Source organism: Oncorhynchus mykiss, chromosome 13, assembly GCF_013265735.2.
Source record: "Oncorhynchus mykiss isolate Arlee chromosome 13, USDA_OmykA_1.1, whole genome shotgun sequence".
NCBI lineage: Eukaryota > Metazoa > Chordata > Actinopteri > Salmoniformes > Salmonidae > Oncorhynchus > Oncorhynchus mykiss.
In genome coordinates, this window is record NC_048577.1 from 21,128,372 (window position 1) to 21,148,689 (window position 20,318).

At 43.0% G+C, this 20,318-nt stretch overlaps 1 protein-coding gene and 1 long non-coding RNA gene across 3 annotated transcripts in view; one reads left to right on the top strand and one right to left on the bottom strand.

Annotated features, from left to right (window-relative positions):
• The window catches only part of LOC110485924 (integrin alpha-L), a 30,160-nt gene extending 12,009 nt beyond the window's left edge, over positions 1-18,151 (bottom strand). The window contains exons 1-8 of the mRNA XM_036940587.1: positions 17,941-18,151; positions 15,494-15,608; positions 14,564-14,661; positions 14,278-14,345; positions 11,295-11,409; positions 10,962-11,092; positions 9,981-10,123; positions 9,697-9,850 (exon numbers count right to left, since the gene is read on the bottom strand). Coding sequence (XP_036796482.1) covers positions 9,697-9,850; positions 9,981-10,123; positions 10,962-11,092; positions 11,295-11,409; positions 14,278-14,345; positions 14,564-14,661; positions 15,494-15,608; positions 17,941-17,989 — 873 coding nt within the window. The 5' untranslated portion in view covers positions 17,990-18,151. The remainder of the gene's footprint in view (positions 1-9,696; positions 9,851-9,980; positions 10,124-10,961; positions 11,093-11,294; positions 11,410-14,277; positions 14,346-14,563; positions 14,662-15,493; positions 15,609-17,940) is intronic.
• Positions 11,463-14,694, top strand: LOC118938239. Of its 2 annotated transcripts, XR_005035491.1 has the most exons (3): positions 11,463-11,873; positions 13,216-13,569; positions 13,706-14,694. It is a non-coding gene; the product is annotated as an uncharacterized LOC118938239 (long non-coding RNA). The 2 variants fall into 2 exon arrangements; XR_005035490.1 differs by having other exon boundaries at positions 13,216-14,694.
• Positions 18,152-20,318: the final 2,167 nt, after the last annotated feature.

Sequence of the window (20,318 nt, forward strand, 5' to 3'; positions counted from 1 at the left end):
AGGGACAGCTGGGGGAAAGCGGGGGAGAAAAGGTAACCTAACACGACCAGCAGAGGGAGACAGGGTGAAGGGAAAGGACAGAGACAAGACAACATGACAGTACATGACAGTACCCCCCCACTCACCGAGCGCCTCCTGGCGCACTCGAGGAGGAAACCTGGCGGCAACGGAGGAAATCATCAATCAGCGCACGGTCCAGCACGTCCCGAGAGGGAACCCAACTCCTCTCCTCAGGACCGTACCCCTCCCAGTCAACTAGGTACTGATGACCACGGCCCCGAGGACGCATGTCCAAGATTTTACGGACCCTGTAGATAGGTGCGCCCTCGACAAGGATGGGGGGGGGGGGGGAAGACGAGCGGGGGCGCGAAGAACGGGCTTAACACAGGAGACATGGAAGACCGGGTGGACGCGACGAAGATATCGCGGAAGAAGAAGTCGCACTGCGACAGGATTAATGACCTGAGAGATACGGAATGGACCAATGAACCGCGGGGTCAACTTGCGAGAAGCCGTCTTAAGGGGAAGGTTCTGAGTGGAGAGCCAAACTCTCTGACCGCGACAATATCTAGGGCTCTTAGTTCTACGCTTATTAGCAGCTCTCACAGTCTGCGCCCTATAACGGCAAAGTGCAGACCTGACCCTCTTCCAGGTGCGCTCGCAACGTTGGACAAAAGCCTGAGCGGAGGGGACGCTGGACTCGGCGAACTGAGATGAGAACAACGGAGGCTGGTACCCGAGGCTACTCTGAAAAGGAGATAGCCCGGTCGCAGACGAAGGAAGCGAGTTGTGGGCGTATTCTGCCCAGGGGAGCTGTTCTGACCAAGACGCAGGGTTGCGAAAAGAAAGACTGCGTAAGATGCGACCAATAGTCTGATTGGCCCGTTCTGCTTGACCGTTAGACTGGGGGTGAAAGCCGGAAGAGAGACTGACGGAAGCCCCAATCAAACGGCAAAACTCCCTCCAAAATTGAGACGTGAATTGCGGACCTCTGTCCGAAACGACGTCTGACGGAAGGCCATGAATTCTGAAAACATTCTCGATGATGATTTGTGCCGTCTCTTTAGCAGAAGGAAGCTTAGCAAGGGGAATGAAATGAGCCGCCTTAGAGAACCTATCGACAACCGTAAGAATAACAGTCTTCCCCGCTGACGAAGGCAGTCCGGTGACAAAATCTAAGGCGATGTGAGACCACGGTCGAGAGGGAATAGGAAGCGGCCTGAGACGGCCGGCAGGAGGAGAGTTACCGGACTTAGTCTGCGCGCAGACCGAACAAGCAGCCACGAAACGACGCGTGTCATGCTCCCGGGTGGGCCACCAGAAACGCTGGCGAATGGAAGCAAGCGTACCCCGAACGCCAGGGTGGCCGGCTAACTTGGCAGAGTGAGCCCACTGAAGAACGGCCAGACGAGTAGGAACGGGAACGAAAAGAAGGTTCCTAGGACAAGCGCGCGGCGACGGAGTTTGAGTGAGTGCTTGCTTTACCTGCCTCTCAATTCCCCAGACAGTCAACCCGACAACACGCCCCTCAGGGAGAATCCCCTCGGGGTCAGTGGAGGCTACTGAAGAACTGAAGAGACGAGACAAAGCATCAGGCTTGGTGTTCTTAGAGCCCGGACGATAAGAAATCACGAACTCGAAACGAGCGAAAAACAGCGCCCAACGCGCCTGACGCGCATTAAGTCGTTTGGCAGAACGGATGTACTCAAGGTTCCTATGGTCAGTCCAAACGACAAAAGGAACGGTCGCCCCCTCCAACCACTGTCGCCATTCGCCTAGGGCTAACCGGATGGCGAGCAGTTCGCGGTTACCCACATCATAGTTACGTTCCGACGGCGACAGGCGATGAGAAAAATACGCGCATGGGTGGACCTTGTCGTCAGAGAGGGAGCGCTGAGAAAGGATGGCTCCCACTCCCACCTCTGACGCGTCAACCTCGACAACGAACTGTCTAGAGACGTCAGGTGTAACAAGGATAGGAGCGGATGTAAAACGATTCTTGAGGAGATCAAAAGCTCCCTGGGCGGAAACGGACCACTTAAAGCACGTCTTGACAGAAGTAAGGGCTGTGAGAGGAGCTGCCACCTGACCGAAATTACGGATGAAACGACGATAGAAGTTCGCGAAGCCGAGAAAGCGCTGCAGCTCGACGCGTGACTTAGGGACGGGCCAATCAATGACAGCTTGGACCTTAGCGGGATCCATCTTAATGCCTTCAGCGGAAATAACAGAACCGAGAAATGTGACGGAGGAGGCATGAAAAGTGCACTTCTCAGCCTTCACAAAAAGACAATTCTCTAAAAGGCGCTGGAGGACACGTCGAACGTGCTGAACATGAATCTGGAGTGACGGTGAAAAAATCAGGATATCGTCAAGGTAAACGAAAACAAAGATGTTCAGCATGTCTCTCAGGACATCATTGACTAATGCCTGAAAGACAGCTGGAGCGTTAGCGAGGCCGAAAGGAAGAACCCGGTATTCAAAGTGCCCTAACGGAGTGTTAAACGCCGTCTTCCACTCGTCCCCCTCCCTGATGCGCACGAGATGGTAAGCGTTACGAAGGTCCAACTTAGTGAAAAACCTGGCTCCCTGCAGGATCTCGAAGGCTGAAGACATAAGAGGAAGCGGATAACGATTCTTCACTGTTATGTCATTCAGCCCTCGATAATCTATGCAGGGGCGCAGAGACCCGTCCTTCTTCTTGACAAAAAAAAACCCCGCTCCGGCGGGAGAGGAGGAGGGGACTATGGTACCGGCGTCAAGAGCTACAGACAAATAATCTTCGAGAGCCTTACGTTCGGGAGCCGACAGAGAGTATAGTCTACCCCGGGGGGGGGGTGGTTCCCGGAAGGAGATCAATACTACAATCATACGACCGGTGTGGAGGAAGAGAGGTGGCCCTGGACCGACTGAACACCGTGCGCAGATCGTGATATTCCTCCGGCACCCCTGTCAAATCACCAGGCTCCTCCTGTGAAGAAGAGACAGAGGAAACAGGAGGGATAGCAGACATTAAACATTTCACATGACAAGAGACGTTCCAGGAGAGGATAGAATTACTAGACCAATTAATGGAAGGATTATGACAAACTAGCCAGGGATGGCCCAAAACAACAGGTGTAAAAGGTGAACGAAAAATTAAAAAAGAAATGGTTTCACTATGATTACCAGAAACAGTGAGGGTTAAAGGTAGCGTCTCACGCTGAATCCTGGGGAGAGGACTACCATCCAGGGCGAACAAGGCCGTGGGCTCCTTTAACTGTCTGAGAGGAATGTCATGTTCCCGAGCCCAGGTCTCGTCCATAAAACAGCCCTCCGCCCCAGAGTCTATTAAGGCACTGCAGGAAGCTGACGAACCGGTCCAGCGTAGATGGACCGACAAGGTAGTGCAGGATCTTGAAGGAGAGACAGGAGTAGTAGCGCTCACCAGTAGCCCTCCGCTTACTGACGAGCTCTGGCCTTTTACTGGACATGAAGTGACAAAATGACCAGCGGAACCGCAATAGAGACAGAGGCGGTTGGTGATTCTCCGTTCCCTCTCCTCAGTCGAGATGCGGATACCTCCCAGCTGCATGGGCTCAGCACCCGAGCCGGCAGAGGAAGATGGTAGTGATGCGGAGAGGGAGGCGACGGAGAGCGCGAGCTCCTTTCCACGAGCTCGGTGACGAAGATCAACCCGTCGCTCAATGCGAATAGCGAGTTCAATCAAGGAATCCACGCTGGAAGGAACCTCCCGGGAGAGAATCTCATCCTTTACCTCTGCGCGGAAACCCTCCAGAAGACGAGCGAGCAAGGCCGGCTCGTTCCAGCCACTGGAGACAGCAAGAGTGCGAAACTCAATAGAGTAGTCTGTTATGGATCGATTGCCTTGACATAGGGAAGACAGGGCCCTGGAAGCCTCCTCCCCAAAAACAGATCGATCAAAAACCCGTATCATCTCCTCCTTAAAGTCTTGATACTGGTTAGTACACTCAGCCCTTGCCTCCCAGATTGCCGTGCCCCACTCACGAGCCCGTCCAATAAGGAGAGATATGACGTAGGCGACACGAGCAGTGCTCCTGGAGTAAGTGTTGGGCTGGAGAGAAAACACAATATCACACTGGGTGAGGAACGAGCGGCATTCAGTGGGCTCCCCAGAGTAACACGGCGGGTTATTGATTCTGGGCTCCGGAGATTCGAAAGCCCTGGAAGTGGCCGGTGGATCGAGGCGGAGATGGTGAACCTGTTCTGTGAGGTTGGAGACTTGGGTGGCCAGGGTCTCAACGGCATGTCGAGCAGCAGACAATTCCTGCTTGTGTCTGCCTAGCATCGCTCCCTGGATCTCGACGGCTGAGTGGAGAGGATCCGAAGTCGCTGGGTCCATTCTTGGTCGGATTCTTCTGTTACGGTGCGTGAATGAGGACCCAAAAGCGAATCAACTTAAACAGAGCTTCTTTAATTACCAAACATAGGTAGGCTCAGATGGACCGGCAGATTCCGACAGGACAGGACAAGGTTACAGCAAACATGACGACAGTCTGGTTCAGGCATGAATGACACAAACAAACAAGAATCCGACAAGGACAGGAGCAGAAACAGAGAGAGATATTGGGACCTAATCAGAGGGAAAAAAGGGAACAGGTGGGGAACGGGGTGAATGGGTAGTTAGAGGAGACAAGGGACAGCTGGGGGAAAGCGGGGGAGAAAAGGTAACCTAACACGACCAGCAGAGGGAGACAGGGTGAAGGGAAAGGACAGAGACAAGACAACATGACAGTACATGACAGTGTTGTCATTTCTAAATGGTACAAACAATATTTACACAAATACCCTCAAATAAAATCTAATAGTCTGTACTTTAACCTCATAGTAACTGTTTCATTTCAAATCCAAACTTTTGGAGTATAGAGCCAAAAGAAAAATAAGTGCTTCACTATCCCAATAATTACGGAGGGCGATGTATTTCTTAGATGATATCGTAAAAGCAGGTCTGGACAACCTTCTTTACATGCAGCTCGAGATTCGGTGGGGGCCAAATAAAATAACTTCAGATTTCTTATCATTGAGCTGGATAAATTGTCAAACATCTAATATTTGATGTCAACAAGACACTTGTGAATGGAAGCTACGCTAGCTTGGTCACTGGGTCTTATTGGTAAATAGAGCTGCGTGTGATCTGCATAGCAGTGAAACGGAATGTTATGATTGCGGGTGATACCACCAAGGGGAAGAATTGACAGGGGTCACTATAGGGCCATTCAGTGCAGATCGCACACTAGTGTGATACAACAGGTTGAAACTGAGTGGACAACATAGGCTTTGCAACAACATCGAGAACAACTAACACAATGAAATGGACAGCGCTTTCTAAGGTGATGATTAATTCAAAACACCCATATGCATAGAGCTTATGCATAGGTCTACAGTGCCTTGCGAAAGTATTCGGCCCCCTTGAACTTTGCGACCTTTTGCCACATTTCAGGCTTCAAACATAAAGATATAAAACTGTATTTTTTTGTAAAGAATCAACAACAAGTGGGACACAATCATGAAGTGGAACGACATTTATTGGATATTTCAAACTTTTTTAACAAATCAAAAACTGAAAAACTGGGCGTGCAAAATTATTCAGCCCCCTTAAGTTAATACTTTGTAGCGCCACCTTTTGCTGCGATTACAGCTGTAAGTCGCTTGGGGTATGTCTCTATCAGTTTTGCACATCGAGAGACTGACATTTTTTCCCATTCCTCCTTGCAAAACAGCTCGAGCTCAGTGAGGTTGGATGGAGAGCATTTGTGAACAGCAGTTTTCAGTTCTTTCCACAGATTCTCGATTGGATTCAGGTCTGGACTTTGACTTGGCCATTCTAACACCTGGATATGTTTATTTTTGAACCATTCCATTGTAGATTTTGCTTTATGTTTTGGATCATTGTCTTGTTGGAAGACAAATCTCCGTCCCAGTCTCAGGTCTTTTGCAGACTCCATCAGGTTTTCTTCCAGAATGGTCCTGTATTTGGCTCCGTCCATCTTCCCATCAATTTTAACCATCTTCCCTGTCCCTGCTGAAGAAAAGCAGGCCCAAACCATGATGCTGCCACCACCATGTTTGACAGTGGGGATGGTGTGTTCAGCTGTGTTGCTTTCACGCCAAACATAACCTTTTGCATTGTTGCCAAAAAGTTCAATTTTGGTTTCATCTGACCAGAGCACCTTCTTCCACATGTTTGGTGTGTCTCCCAGGTGGCTTGTGGCAAACTTTAAACGACACTTTTTATGGATATCTTTAAGAAATGGCTTTCTTCTTGCCACTAAAAAGGCCAGATTTGTGCAATATACGACTGATTGTTGTCCTATGGACAGAGTCTCCCATCTCTGCAGTTCATCCAGAGTGATCATGGGCCTCTTGGCTGCATCTCTGATCAGTCTTCTCCTTGTATGAGCTGAAAGTTTAGAGGGACGGCCAGGTCTTGGTAGATTTGCAGTGGTCTGATACTCCTTCCATTTCAATATTATCGCTTGCACAGTGCTCCTTGGGATGTTTAAAGCTTGGGAAATCTTTTTGTATCCAAATCCGGCTTTAAACTTCTTCACAACAGTATCTCGGACCTGCCTGGTGTGTTCCTTGTTCTTCATGATGCTCTCTGCGCTTTTAACGGACCTCTGAGACTATCACAGAGCAGGTGCATTTATACGGAGACTTGATTACACACAGGTGGATTGTATTTATCATCATTAGTCATTTAGGTCAACATTGGATCATTCAGAGATCCTCACTGAACTTCTGGAGAGAGTTTGCTGCACTGAAAGTAAAGGGGCTGAATAATGTTGCACGCCCAATTTTTCAGTTTTTGATTTGTTAAAAAAGTTTGAAATATCCAATAAATGTTGTTCCACTTCATGATTGTGTCCCACTTGTTGTTGATTCTTCACAAAAAAATACAGTTTTATATCTTTATGTTTGAAGCCTGAAATGTGGCAAAAGGTCGCAAAGTTCAAGGGGGCCGAATACTTTCGCAAGGCACTGTATATATGAGCCCAAGCCCACCCCCTTCCACATTGTTACATTACAGCCTTATTCTAAAATTGATTAAAAATGTTTTTTTCCCTCATCAGCCTACACCCAATTCCCCATAATGACAAAGCAAAAACAGGTTTTTAGAAATTGTAGATAAAATTGTAGAATAACCTTTGGGAGCAATTACAGCCTTGAGTCTTCTTGGGTATGATGCTACAAGCTTGTCACACCTGTATTTGTCGAGTTTCTCCCCTTCTTCTCTGCAGATCCGCTCAAGCTCTGTCAGGTTGGATGGGGAGCATTTCTGCACAGCTATTTTCAGGTCTATTTTCAAGTTCGGTCTCTGGCTGAGCCACTCAAAGACATTCAGAGACATGACCCGTAGCAACTCCTGCGTTGCCTGGGCTGTGTGCTTAGGGTCATTGTCCTGTTGGAAGGTGAACCTTCACCACAGTCTGAGGTCCTGAGCGCTCTGGAGCAGGTTTTCGTCAAGGATCTCTCTGTACTTTTCTCCGTTCATCTTTGCCTCGATCTCGACTAGTCTCCCAGTCCCTGACGCTGAAAAACATCCCCACGGCGTGATGCTGTCACCACCATGTTTCACCGTAGAGATGGTGCCAGGTTTCCTCCAGACGTGACACTTGGCATTCAGGCCAAAGAGTTCAATCTTGCTTCATCAGACCAGAGAACCTTGTTTTTCTTTTGGCAAACTCCAGGGGGCTGTCATGTGCATTTTACTGATGAGTGGCTTCCGTCTGGCCAAACTACCATAAAGGCCTGATTGGGTGAGTGATACAGAGATGGTTGTCCTTCTGGAAGGTTCTTCCATGTCCAATCAATTGAATTTACCACAGGTGGACTCCAATCAAGTTGTAGAAACATCTCAAGGATGATCAGTGAAAACAGGATGCACCTGAGCTCAATTTCGAGTCTCATAGCAAAGGGTTATGAGACTCGAAATTGAGCTCAGGTGCATCCTGTTTTCACTGATCATCCTTGAGATGTTTCTATATATATATATATGTATGTGCACATTACACACACATTTGCAAACATTTCTAAAAACCTGTTTTCGCTTTGTCATTATGGGGTATTGTGTGTATATTGCTGAGGATTTTTTTGATTTAATAATTTTTTGTGTAACATATCAAAATGTGGAAAAAGTCAAGGAGTCTGAATACTTTCCGAAGGCACTGTATACAATACATAGACTACCGCATATTACACATGGCAGAAAAACATTTTAAAAAACCCACTAATTTAAGATTGGTACATAATTGGTCTAGCCTAATGAAGCAAATTCAGAGTTAGCCTACAATTATAGCGCATTTGTATTTGATTTTGAATAGTTGTGAAACATGTTACTATCGATGTTCCCTAACAGATTTCACTTGGTTTCCCAAATTAAGCACTCGGTAGCTGCAGGGACAGGGTTGGAGAGCCCATGGCATACAGAGTTTGGGCGGAATATCGCCTGTCACGCAGTGAAATAACCGGAGTAGTTTGACCAATGCCAGTCAAATATTTACAAGCGAGAAAATGGCCTCCATTCGCTATTTGAGTGTTCGAGGCACGAGTGTGGTCCTCTAACAAAGATGAGACTCTGGCAGACAGTTTATTCTTGGTTTTAACTGGTGCCACCGAGTCTAACGTAGCCTGACATACATTATGTAATTGAACCTGTTCAGCAAATCATCAGTGTGATGACACAGAACAGGATCCTTAGTAGAGGATAAAAAAGCATTTGTAAATTTACTAGCCGTTGTGGAGGTATTGATGGGTGAAGGAGTGGAAACAGACACATTTTTAGGTGGAGGAGAAAGCATTTTAAAAGCAATACTGATATGGTCAGAGACACACACATCAACAGTTTCCAAGTTATCAATATTCAGACCATAGGACAGCAGGAGATCAAGAGTATGGCCTTTGTTGTGTGTAGGCCCTGTGGCATGTAGCACAATGTTAAAGGATTCTAACAGGTTAAAGATGCACGATGCAGATATCACTCTGCCATTTTCTGGTTGCTGAACTTCTAATAGTTCGCTTAATTTCAGTTTGTGAACAAAACAAACAAGTGTGGAGAATCACTGTACCATCCAAACCGCTGTAAAATATATTTTCCATGATCAAAAATATTGTATTTACAGCTGTTTGAGGCTGGTGTACAAAATTGAAAGTAAAAGCTTAAAAACAGGGAGCATAGAAATAGCGCACATAGAAGATATCTACCAGAGCTACCTCTTCTTAGACTTGCATTCAATGAGAATGACAGATCTATAACACACATTTCTATGTGAAATTGGTCAGGTGGCCCAAAAAGGTACATACATTGCAGCTTTAAAAAACTCCCAACTAGTGTAATATTTGGGAAACACACATAAATGTAAGCAGCATACATTGAAATCATACATTAAAAGCACTAACACTGGTATACACTGGTGATCAACTAGTCGATACGGCCATATGCCAATATATTTGCACCTTGGTTAACTTCAAGTGACACAATTTGAAAATGTACCTCAATCCAGGGATGGAAGGTGTTGCTGTACTCCTAATTATCCCACAACAATTTATGGTAAATCGAGAAGATAAATATACTGCTTCTTTAGCATTAGCTAACTAGCACGAGAATGTAATGGAATTAAGTCATACAGTTGTGTGGTGTTGTGTAGGGGGTATTATAGATATTATAGGACTTACCCCGATGACAAAGCGGATGATGTTTTTCTTATCACTTCTTTCGATAGAGTTGAACCTTTTATCAGTATCGCTGGGATTTCCATCTGTTATTATGACCAGTACTTTAGTTGCATCTGCGGTGGCGCCGGCAGCTTGGTTTTCAAAAATGTTTTTCCTGAAATAGATGTATTCAAACAACAGATCAAGCTATCTTTCTTACACCACAATCCCCTTTGATCAGATTCTGAGTATTCGGTCAGAACTTTGAAAGTAAAACTGATGAATAATTATCAACTGGGACCTACAAGACAAAGTCTATTGCCTTATGTGTGTTGGTTAGATCAGCCATGTGCTCTTCTTTCCAAAGTTTAGTCAAGGCTCTCCCCTCTTGGAAGTCTCTGAAGTTGAAAACTGTCCTGGTGTTTGTTGAGAACTGAACCGCTGCGAACTGTCGTTTACAAAAGAGGAAGAGATGACTAATATTGATTTCATACCATACTTTCCATGCAACAACATAGCACATGCACTCTTAGAATTAGTGGTGACTCAAGGAACCCTGAAGATCCTCAAGGAACCATTGCAAGTCAAGTGGTTCATATTTGCACCTTTGGTTAGTTGAGGGGTTCTTGGAGGAACTTTGAATGGTTTAATGTAGCATTGGGTTCGTGGAGGAACCCTGGATTAGAGGCGTGGCTTAGTAGGGGCGTGGCTTTAAGATACTGTATATATTTTGTAGGCCACCCGTAAGAGTAAATGTCGCTCCTGTTGATCTGTTCTGCTGTATTGTCATCACATGTGAAGGTTAAACACTAATATTTTTGTAGTGTCAATGAGACATACAGAGGTGTTCCTCAAGAGCCTATGCTCTTCCAAAATGGGAATAGTTGCCACTTTATTACTATATGTGAACATAATTAATATTATTAACATTTTATTTAAATATATAATATGTATAAATATTCAAGGATTTAGTTTGCAGTGTGAAAATTAACATGATGACCAGGAATGACATTTACGCTAACGGGTGTCCAAAAAGTGAATATCTGAAAGCCCTGGCTTCAATATGATAGGCTGCCAGCACTTCAAACCATAACTAAGGTTATGGTTTGAAACTTTACACAGAGGGGTGCCTCAAGGAACCTGTTTGAACTGGAAAGGCTATTCTGTTGTGGCAACCCAAAAGGTTCTTCTAGGCACCTTTACTTCTAAGAGTGTAGATAAACAGATGTATGTTCAGCAACCTCACAAGCAGGTTTTAAGTTATGAGCTTTAAAAGGGAGGAATACCTTAATTGAGGAGTTTTTTAGGGTTGTCATGATATTGTTTATGAAACCTTTGTTCTCATCAAATTCTTCCTTTGTCATGCTTCCTGATCCGTCAAAGAGGAAAACGAGGTCCACTATTTTCTTAGTACATTCTGGAAGAGAAAGTGAATTACATAAATGGATATGATGGATAACACTCACAACATTCTTCACATATTCAGGAATCCAGATCTTATCATTCACAATTAATATTTTGTGACCTAATGTAATTTAGCATGACATGAATAAACAGTCAATATATACCAAATCTTAGGTTATGTTATCTACAAATGTGTTCAAGTTTCACTCTTATACCTTGGAAGGCAGGTGTAAAGTTCGAGGTGATCTGGAGCTGGCTGTTGAACTGATAACAGATACCGTTCAGATAGGAGTTCCCATCACACTCGTGTGCCAGGCCAGGGCTGCAGGCCTGAATGAGGAGAATACGTCATTTTTTATTTATTTATTTTATTTTACCTGCCTGTTCAGGTGCAGAACGACAGATTTGTACCTTGTACCTTGTCAGCTTCCGGTTACTAGTCCAACGCTCTAACCACTAGGCTACCCTGCCGCCCCAAAATTGTAAATTAGGGTGACCAGACGTCCCCGGAAGTGTCCCCGTTTTTAACAGTGCATTAAAAACAGACTGCAAAGTGAAATAATATTTGACGTGGCAAGAAAGACCGGGCAGCAGAGCCTACCGGTTGACGTCTCAATTGCGTTGTGCTTGTTTTGTCCAGCAGAGCGGGCTGCTCGCTATAGCAGCTTCATTCACTCTTCTACTAACTACTTGCTCGCTCTAGTTTTAGAGAAAACTGCTGTGGAAAACTCGGCCAGAACCTAACAAGTGTCAAGTGAATCCACAACATCACCACAAACGTCTTTTCAAGCCAGGTAAGTTACAATCGTTTGAGATACTAGCTAGTAATTTTATAATGTCTCAATTCATTATATAGATAGATGATCTGCTCTATAAGGTTTTAAATTGGTTATGCTAGCTAACATTAGCTATGTCGACTAAGTTATCTAGCTAGGATCGCTAGCTACTGTCATGGTAGCAAGGTTAAAAAACGTGCAATTTTGAAAATATGATTTTATTAAATGTGTGCACAATTAATTCTGAGAATATTTATTTGTAGATTACAGTTAAAATGGTTTGCCATTTATAATAAGTAGTGTGAAAATATATTTTGACATTTTCAGGAATAACATTAGCATAATGTTTTCTGTTAGAGAGTGGAGAGGACGACTGGATAGGAAGAAGAGAGGAGGAAAGATAAAGAAAGATATGATTACAGAGCCTGCCAACTTATTATTCCAAACAATGTTTTTGAGATAAAATACAAAAATGAGGCAAGCAATGGGAATCTGTTAACCAAAGTATTTTATCTAATAGTGTAACGTAAACTAACTCACTCTTGTACATCGCCTTGGTCTGTACAATTTACCTTATTTTAGCGCCCAAAAAACGTAATACTTCCAGATCAACTGTAATGTCAATACCATTGTAAAGCACAATTTCTCCCCTTTCCAATGAAATCAATGACATGACCTCCACGCTGCCCGTTTTTGCATGATTCAAGAAGGTAATGAGCTCCGTCGGGTCTTTTTAAAAATGGCGGGTGGGGAAGCGAAACTAATGCGTGATAGTGAGAAGGAGAGATGTTGTGTGGGGAAACAGCTTTTTTTCACTCGATCTGTCCAATTTATCACCTCGAAAATGTAAATAAAACACTATAAAGAGTTTATATAATGTGTCATTACATACCTAATTTGAAGGTTTGTGTCGAATTTGAATTGGGTTTTTAGGGTGGTGCTAAAGTGGTCTTCAGAAGTAAACAGTGGCTTTTGAGTCATGATCGCTTGCAGTGATGACGCAAACATTGACTAGGTTTCCCCCCTTACTGTCCATTTCTTATTTTTAAAGGATGAGAGAAGTGCTACACCTGGTGGAGAGAGATTGTAAGACATAAATAGTTGCTTTATGCGTGCTGTACGTTAGGACATGACACGTCACGATGTAACGGAGGGTCAGTTTTCTCAACTTTTCTCCAACACTCTAGAGCCATTACCATGTCCATCAACACTTGAATAGAAACGTAGTTCACACCCCAGATTTTGAAGTCAACACAGTCGCTACAGTCCCATTAGTTTTCTTTGCAGCCTTGTTTGAATGTCGCGGTTGCGCACATTTGTACGGAATGGGGTGAGTTTACGTTACTATTTGTTATTAAAGATTGGAGAGGAAGGAGAAGAAGAAATGAAGGGAGTAAAACGAGTGAAGCGAGGAGAGTGTAGAAGAGTGAGGTGGAAAGGTGAAGAGAAGGAAGACGAGTGAAGAAAAGAGGAGGAGAAAGATTGGAGCAGAAGAAAAAGTTAAGAGAGTAAGAAGAGCAGACAGAGGAGGTACAATGGCTCTTTCCAAGAAACGGAATGAATGATATATGGACAGCAGCAAGAAATAAGCTCACTGTTCCTACGCTTATTGTGAAGACAAACTTCAACCTCCCCTGCCAGGAGTTCACGGTGAAGCTGGCCAAAGAGAGCAATCCTGAAGAAGATACATTCTTCTGAGAAATATACAGATTAGGTTGGTATAAGTATATTATGTAGTTACCAATCACATCATCGTCTTATTTCTTTATTACGTTGTTAAGTATTTCACATAGACTATTGCCTGTTTTTTCAATTTTGCTAATGTTCTCTTATGCTCTTATTCTACCCAGACTACCAGGACCACTGAATGGCTGTTCAGATTGGACAGTTCTGTCTAGTCTGTAGTGTTTCTGTAACAGTTGTTTTCTCTGTCACAATGTGCCTGTTAGACTAAATACACTAAACCCGGAATTGTCCCCCTTTTTTAATTTCATAGATAATAACGGATATTTTAATGATATATTGACCGCCGAACTGGAAATGTCCCCGGTTTTAATTTCAGAACTGTGGTCACCTTATTGTAAATGTGCTAAAAATAATGGATTGTCTGGTGGACCTCAGATGTCTTCAAAAGAGAGAGTTACTGGAATTTGCCATGATCATTTTTAGATTGCTGAGGTGTTGTTTTATAACTCAAGTGAAACAAGTCATTTAGGTTTACACAGGCAACCCAATTCTGATCTTTGTTCCACTAATTGGTGGAGCTGATCTGATTGGTCAAAAGACCAATTAGTGAAGAAAAATTCAGAATCGGGCTGCCTATGTAAATGCTGCCAAACATATTACATATGTACGGTACACTCACATGGAGTATTTGAAAACAAGAACGTGATCAAATTAAATGTTTGGTGGTTTATCTTACAGTGAACGTTGGAGGAGAAGTAGATTGTGCAACCATAGACAGTCCAATGTACTTGATTGTGTCAGTTTCTGTTGAAAGGGAAAAGGCAGACGTGCAGAATCAACTAGTATTTCTCATTTTCAAGATCCTGTTGACATTTCAACAATATTTTAATACTCGATTAGCCATGGTTACCGTGAATAGGTGTTACATGTTCTTATAATTATTAATGTTCTTATAATTAACCACCTTTCTAAATTGCAGTCCAGTAAGTACAGTATAGTGTATCATCAACATCCATCTCTACCTTGAGGAGTGTAACAGTCTGTACAGTTTGTTCGGTCTTGAGCACATCTACAGATTCCACCAGATCCATTCTTCTGATATGGCGCACTGACCATTACCCTGTGGGTGAGAAATAAAAATGTTAGTTCGGTCGATTTAGATGAGACTGCATCCACTTCTATTACATATGATACACTTTAGATCCAAGAATGGTTGCATAACATTTCTGACAATGTTGGTAAATTACTTTTGTATATCTGTTTTCTTTCAGTTACTAAGGTTAGAATAGCAACTGCATGGCGAAAGAGGAAAGCACGATGTTGTCAGAGGTGTGATATGACAGAACACAAGTCAGAATTTCCATCCCGTCAACGTATGCATAACTGATACACTGATACACATTAGTCATGGGCATCGGGTGCAGCTGACATCATTTAAGAAAGTAAATAAGAATATAATATGTGGATGCTACCATGAAAGGATAATCCTCAATGAGTCTTGAATAATAATGAGTGAGAAAGTTACAGAGGCATAACTCCCCTGTTATTGTAATGGTGAGAGGTTCGCATGTCTTGGGGTGTGATATTTGTACGTCTAACATTCAAAAGGTGTTGCACTTTCTAAACGCTTCACCAGACATGGATGAAGATACCCTCAAATGAAAGCTGCCAGACTGCACTTTAACCTCATAGTCATTATATAATTTAAAATCCAAAGTGCTGGAGTACAGAGCCAAAACAACAACAAATGTGTAACTGTCCCAATACTTTTGGAGCTTACAGAGACACATATATTTCTAAATACATTGCTATGGATATATTTAGTGCATGTTTGCAGACACAGGAATATTTTTCTGGTCATTTTTGTTTCCTCAGGTTTGTGATACTGTTTTGCAGATGTTTGTAACATAATACTTCGCATTTTTCACTATGACGATAACAATAACACTTGCCCTTTCTCCTTGCCAGAAATGAACTGCAGGACCTTGTAACCAAAGAAATCCTTTTCCTCCCCCTTGTAGATTTTTGGGTTTGCTTCATCTATGTTGAAAGCCATTGAAGAGACAGCTGGCAAAGAAAAGAAAGAAAGGTACAATCGGATGACAGACAACTATTTGGGTTAGATGCATAAAAATGATATTCGTCAATATTTGCTGTCTAGTAGGCCTAATCCACGATGTACAATAAAATACATCATTTAAACAGCATTTCACACAAATATTAGATATCTGATCTTCCCTACAACACAGGAAATAATTTCATATTTTAGATTGTGGTCAGTGATGGGAGAAGATCATAGCAGGTGCTATGGGGGCGTTGGGGCGGGGGGCAAAGCCTCCCTAAATTGACTTTTGTGCCCACCCAAAAAACCTATCAACATTTGGATACAGTTATTTATTGATATAAATATTACTGCACCAGAGCTACATGCTCTAGCCAGTCAAACTGCCTGCCAGTTCATTGCCAACCCTGTAGCCTATTTTATACTCAGCAAGCAAGAGCAAGCTGCTTCTCCCTATTAGTAACAAACAAATTGCTCAAAATAAGTGACCAAACTATATTGCTATTCCTGGGATTTGCTTTGAGCTAGGATACTCGTGCCAGAGCTATTATCAATAGACAGAGGAGAGGGGAAGAGAGCGAGGCCAGTGGAGCTGATGCTAGCAGAGATGCGTGAATAGTGCAAGACGGGAATAGTGAAGACAGAGATGTGTTACAAATGTATGGTAATTCATATATTAATCAATCATTCGTAGGCCTATGCTGCCATGCTACCTGACCTGTGCTATGCAAGACAGAGGCAAATAATATCCACCAGAGACAGATTTAAATATAATATAGGCCTTCATAATAAAGGTCTACTATCGCATTGCTGTCTCTCTCTCCCCCTTCAAACTTTCGTTGTCAATTCATTTGGTAGGCTACATTGTTTTAGCATTATCCAAGGCCTAGGCTTTTAATAGCCAACGTTTTTAGGAAAGGAGAAATGTGATTTGCTGTTGTGTGTTTGAAATGCGCTGGTGGCTTTAAATGGTGGGTCCTTTTGACGGGTATGTGTGTGAGTTTGCTTATTCTCTCTATGTCCATTCAGAACTTTTCCTAAAGTAAATTCATACATTTCTGTTGTTGCGCATTCACTATTCCCGTCTTGCACTATTCACGCATCTCTGCTAGCATCTCTGTAGTTATCCATTTGGCCGAGCGCTTGGCCTCTGGCTATGGTCCTGATATTGCCACTCCTACAGCGGAGACTCACAAAACAGCCAAGTGCTGGGCTGCACATCGTCTGGATAACCCAGGTTAGCCTATACGTGTCTCCATTTTACCTGGGCTTCTCCCAAATCGTTACATTTAGGCTAACAGTTGGTGAAATATGTTTTTGCCCATGGTCCCATAATTGGTTAGTCCAGCCCAAATAAATGGCTCTGGTCCCGTGTGTGTTGGAACCTTCATTGTTGATGCTTTGCTTATTGGTTATGTGGTGCATTGCCACATAACCATGTCGGTGGAATATTCGTTGCTTATATTATATATAGCCTAACTATAAATATAGCATCAAACAGTACCCCCCAGCTGATCATAGTCTGGCGCAGGCTCTGGTGAAAACAAGTAAAGGTTCAGTCTGGAAGATGTGCACATGGATGAAAAGGTACATAAACATATTTTGAGGAATCATCATTTACATTTTTTGGGCTGAACATAGGTGTGCTATAGACTACTGTGGTTCAACCAGAACTGCCATTAATAGTTAACGTAGCTGTAACATTGTAAATAACTTCATTTTTCACTGTGAAAAATGTGTGATAAATGGCCAATAGTTAATGCTTATCATTGACTGTCTCAAAAACATGAATCGACAATGAAGTTGTATCTAGTTTTAAAAGGTTAAGTGGCCTGTGGTTCAAACCAACTACTATCTCGTTTTAAAAGGTAAAGTGGCCTGTGGTTCAAACCAACTACTGCCTTAAATTGAAAAAAGTGGAAGTCGGTTACCTTTATTGACGTGAAACAACAGTATGACTAGTTCTGTTTTCTAAAAAGCCCCCCAAATAGTGACAATGGAGCAACTAACAAGTCAATTAAATTCAGAGCATTGGATTTTGATTTGGTTGGGATCCCCATTAGCCGATGGCAATGGCAACATTAGGCACCTTCCTTTTACATAAATTATCCTTGTGCAAGTTAAGCATCCATTTTGAAAGCATATACTCCTCTACAGTACTTCAAGTTTGTCTATTGATTACAATGGTGTGAACAGTTCAACATATTTAGTTTTAGTCAGGAATAGCAAAACTAAAACTAAACTGTAATTTAAAACATGTAATATTGAAAGTAATTTACTTGTTTCTACTAGTTGAGCTGATGATGTTTTGTACAAATCCTGATAGTCAGCACTTACCCATGGCTGCCATGCAGGTGAGCAGGCAGAGGGGTCCTTGCCTGGACATCTTCTCTTCTCCTTCACTTTGTTCACTAGCATGCAGTGAGGAAAATCTTGCACCACTCAACCTTTTGCAAATGAAACTTACTCGTCTTCCTGCACTTTGTTTCCTGTGTGCCTCACTCACGAAAGTAGCTGCTGTGAATCACTATCATTTGGGTGAGAAAGTGGATGTACGTGTTTTATGCAGCTTCCTCTTTTGCATGATTGGTATAGGTACATTACCCCGTCCCCTTCTTTTATACTTCCCCAGTGAGAATACTTTATAAGTGTCAAATGTGAGAACCCTGTCAAGAAAACAGAGTACAGAGTACATACTACAGAGGCAACAACAAACATAGGAGAAAGCTTATTTGGCTATTCAGTTGAGTTTCATTTTATTTCACATATGACTATAGTTTAGTTTTTATTGTGTTTGAAATCACATAGGCAGCAGCGCAAGAAAAGTGACTTTTTCTAACCCCAGACACTTCTGGATTCCCTGTTTGATTGAGATTCTCCTTGCTTCAATGTTACATAATCATTTTAATCAAATGTTGTCCCAATTGCCACATTGTACACATTGACATTTTCTCTAATGAGATAAATAGTTAGCTAGTTGCTAAATGTCTGTCGGGGGAAGGGTGTTGGTACCTTTTTAACCACAACGCTCTTTGGCTATGCAGTGACATCAGTTTCACACTTGTACAGTGTTAAATGTTTCAACACCTTTCATGTTTGCTGTTTGTGCTGTTTTGCATATCATAATTGTATTTGATGTGTGTATCTTTGCAATCACAGGTCTCATTTGCAAAAGAGACATTGGTCACAATAGGACTCCCAGTCAAAATAAGGTTAAATATAAGAACTCTTACATTAGTGTTGGGAACCCCCTATGTGTTTGGACTGTCATTGCATAACTTATTGCAGTGTGTTGTAGAGTGCAAAGTTCAGAGGATGTCCTCTGGTGATTGCAACATTTCCCTTCTGTTTTGAACTATCTACACACCATCTAGAAGTTATTGTTTGTGTTCTCTTTCTTGCTGCCTCCTCTTCTACCCTATCCCAGGTAATTTGTTGTTTTTGTGTTGGTTTTCCTTATAGTTGCTTATTGTAGCATCTTTGGGTTTTAGAAAAGCGATATAAAATAATATGTATGAAACGAAAAGCCTAATTTCTGCAAATTATTAATTGCAGAATTGCCTACATACTTGCCACTGGTTTAAAACCCATCAAGCAGGTATTCCCAAACTGGGACAATGCCTTCGACGGTACGCCAAATTAAAATGTGATTCTATAAAATAAATACATGTAAAAAATATTCACATTTTCAAACAGTCCATTTACTAAGGCCCACGTCCATAGAGACACATACCAGCTCTACTGGTAGTACTGCTACTACCAGCAGTACTACACCTGCAACTGTCGACGACACAAGTTGTTCTGCTTCCACGAGCACATCCAATGCTAGCATCAGTAATTCTACATGTGTTGTTAGACCAACTAGCATGGACACTGACAGTTGTGAATCTGATGCAGCTGAATAGCTACTGCCTCCTTACCCGGGAAAGCACAGAACAACAGACAGGGACATTGGACCATCGAAAAGGCGCAAATATGATGAGAACTACATTGATTTGGTGGTTCACTTATATTGGAAGTAGTGTCTTTCCTCAGCCACAGTGTGTTATATGTGCAAAAGTACTATCTCACAATTCTATGAAACCTTCACTCTTGCACAGACATTTAGAAACAAATCATGCCAATTTGAAAAATAAGCCACAGGACTTTTTTGAGCGAGAATAAAGATGAGACGACTTTCGAGTAGTAAGACATGTATAAAAGCAACAGGTACCATTAATAAGAATGTACTAGAAGCGTCTTATATGGTGAGCTACCGAGTGGCTAGGACAGGCAAGCCCCATACTATTGTGGAGGACTTCATTCTTCCAGCTGCCGCGGATATGGCTGGGACAATGCTGGGGGGGAAAGGCCAAAAAAACTATACATACACTGCCTTCATCAAACAATAGTTTCATGACGCATCAGTGACATGGCGAGATGTTTTGAAACAATTACCGCTTCGCATACAAGCCTGCAAATTCTGTGCGTTACAGCTGGATGAGTCAACAGACGTGGCACAGGCCTGACACAGCTCCTGGTATATGTCCGTTACATTTATGGGGGGTAAATTAAGGAAGACATCTTCTTCTGCAAACCACTGGAAACAGGATGACAGGAGAGGATATTTTTTAAGTACTGGACAGCTTTGTGACATCAAATGGACTTTGGTGGTCAAGATATGTTGGTATCTGCACTGATGGAGCAGTTGCTCCCGACGCCACCTGGGTACACTG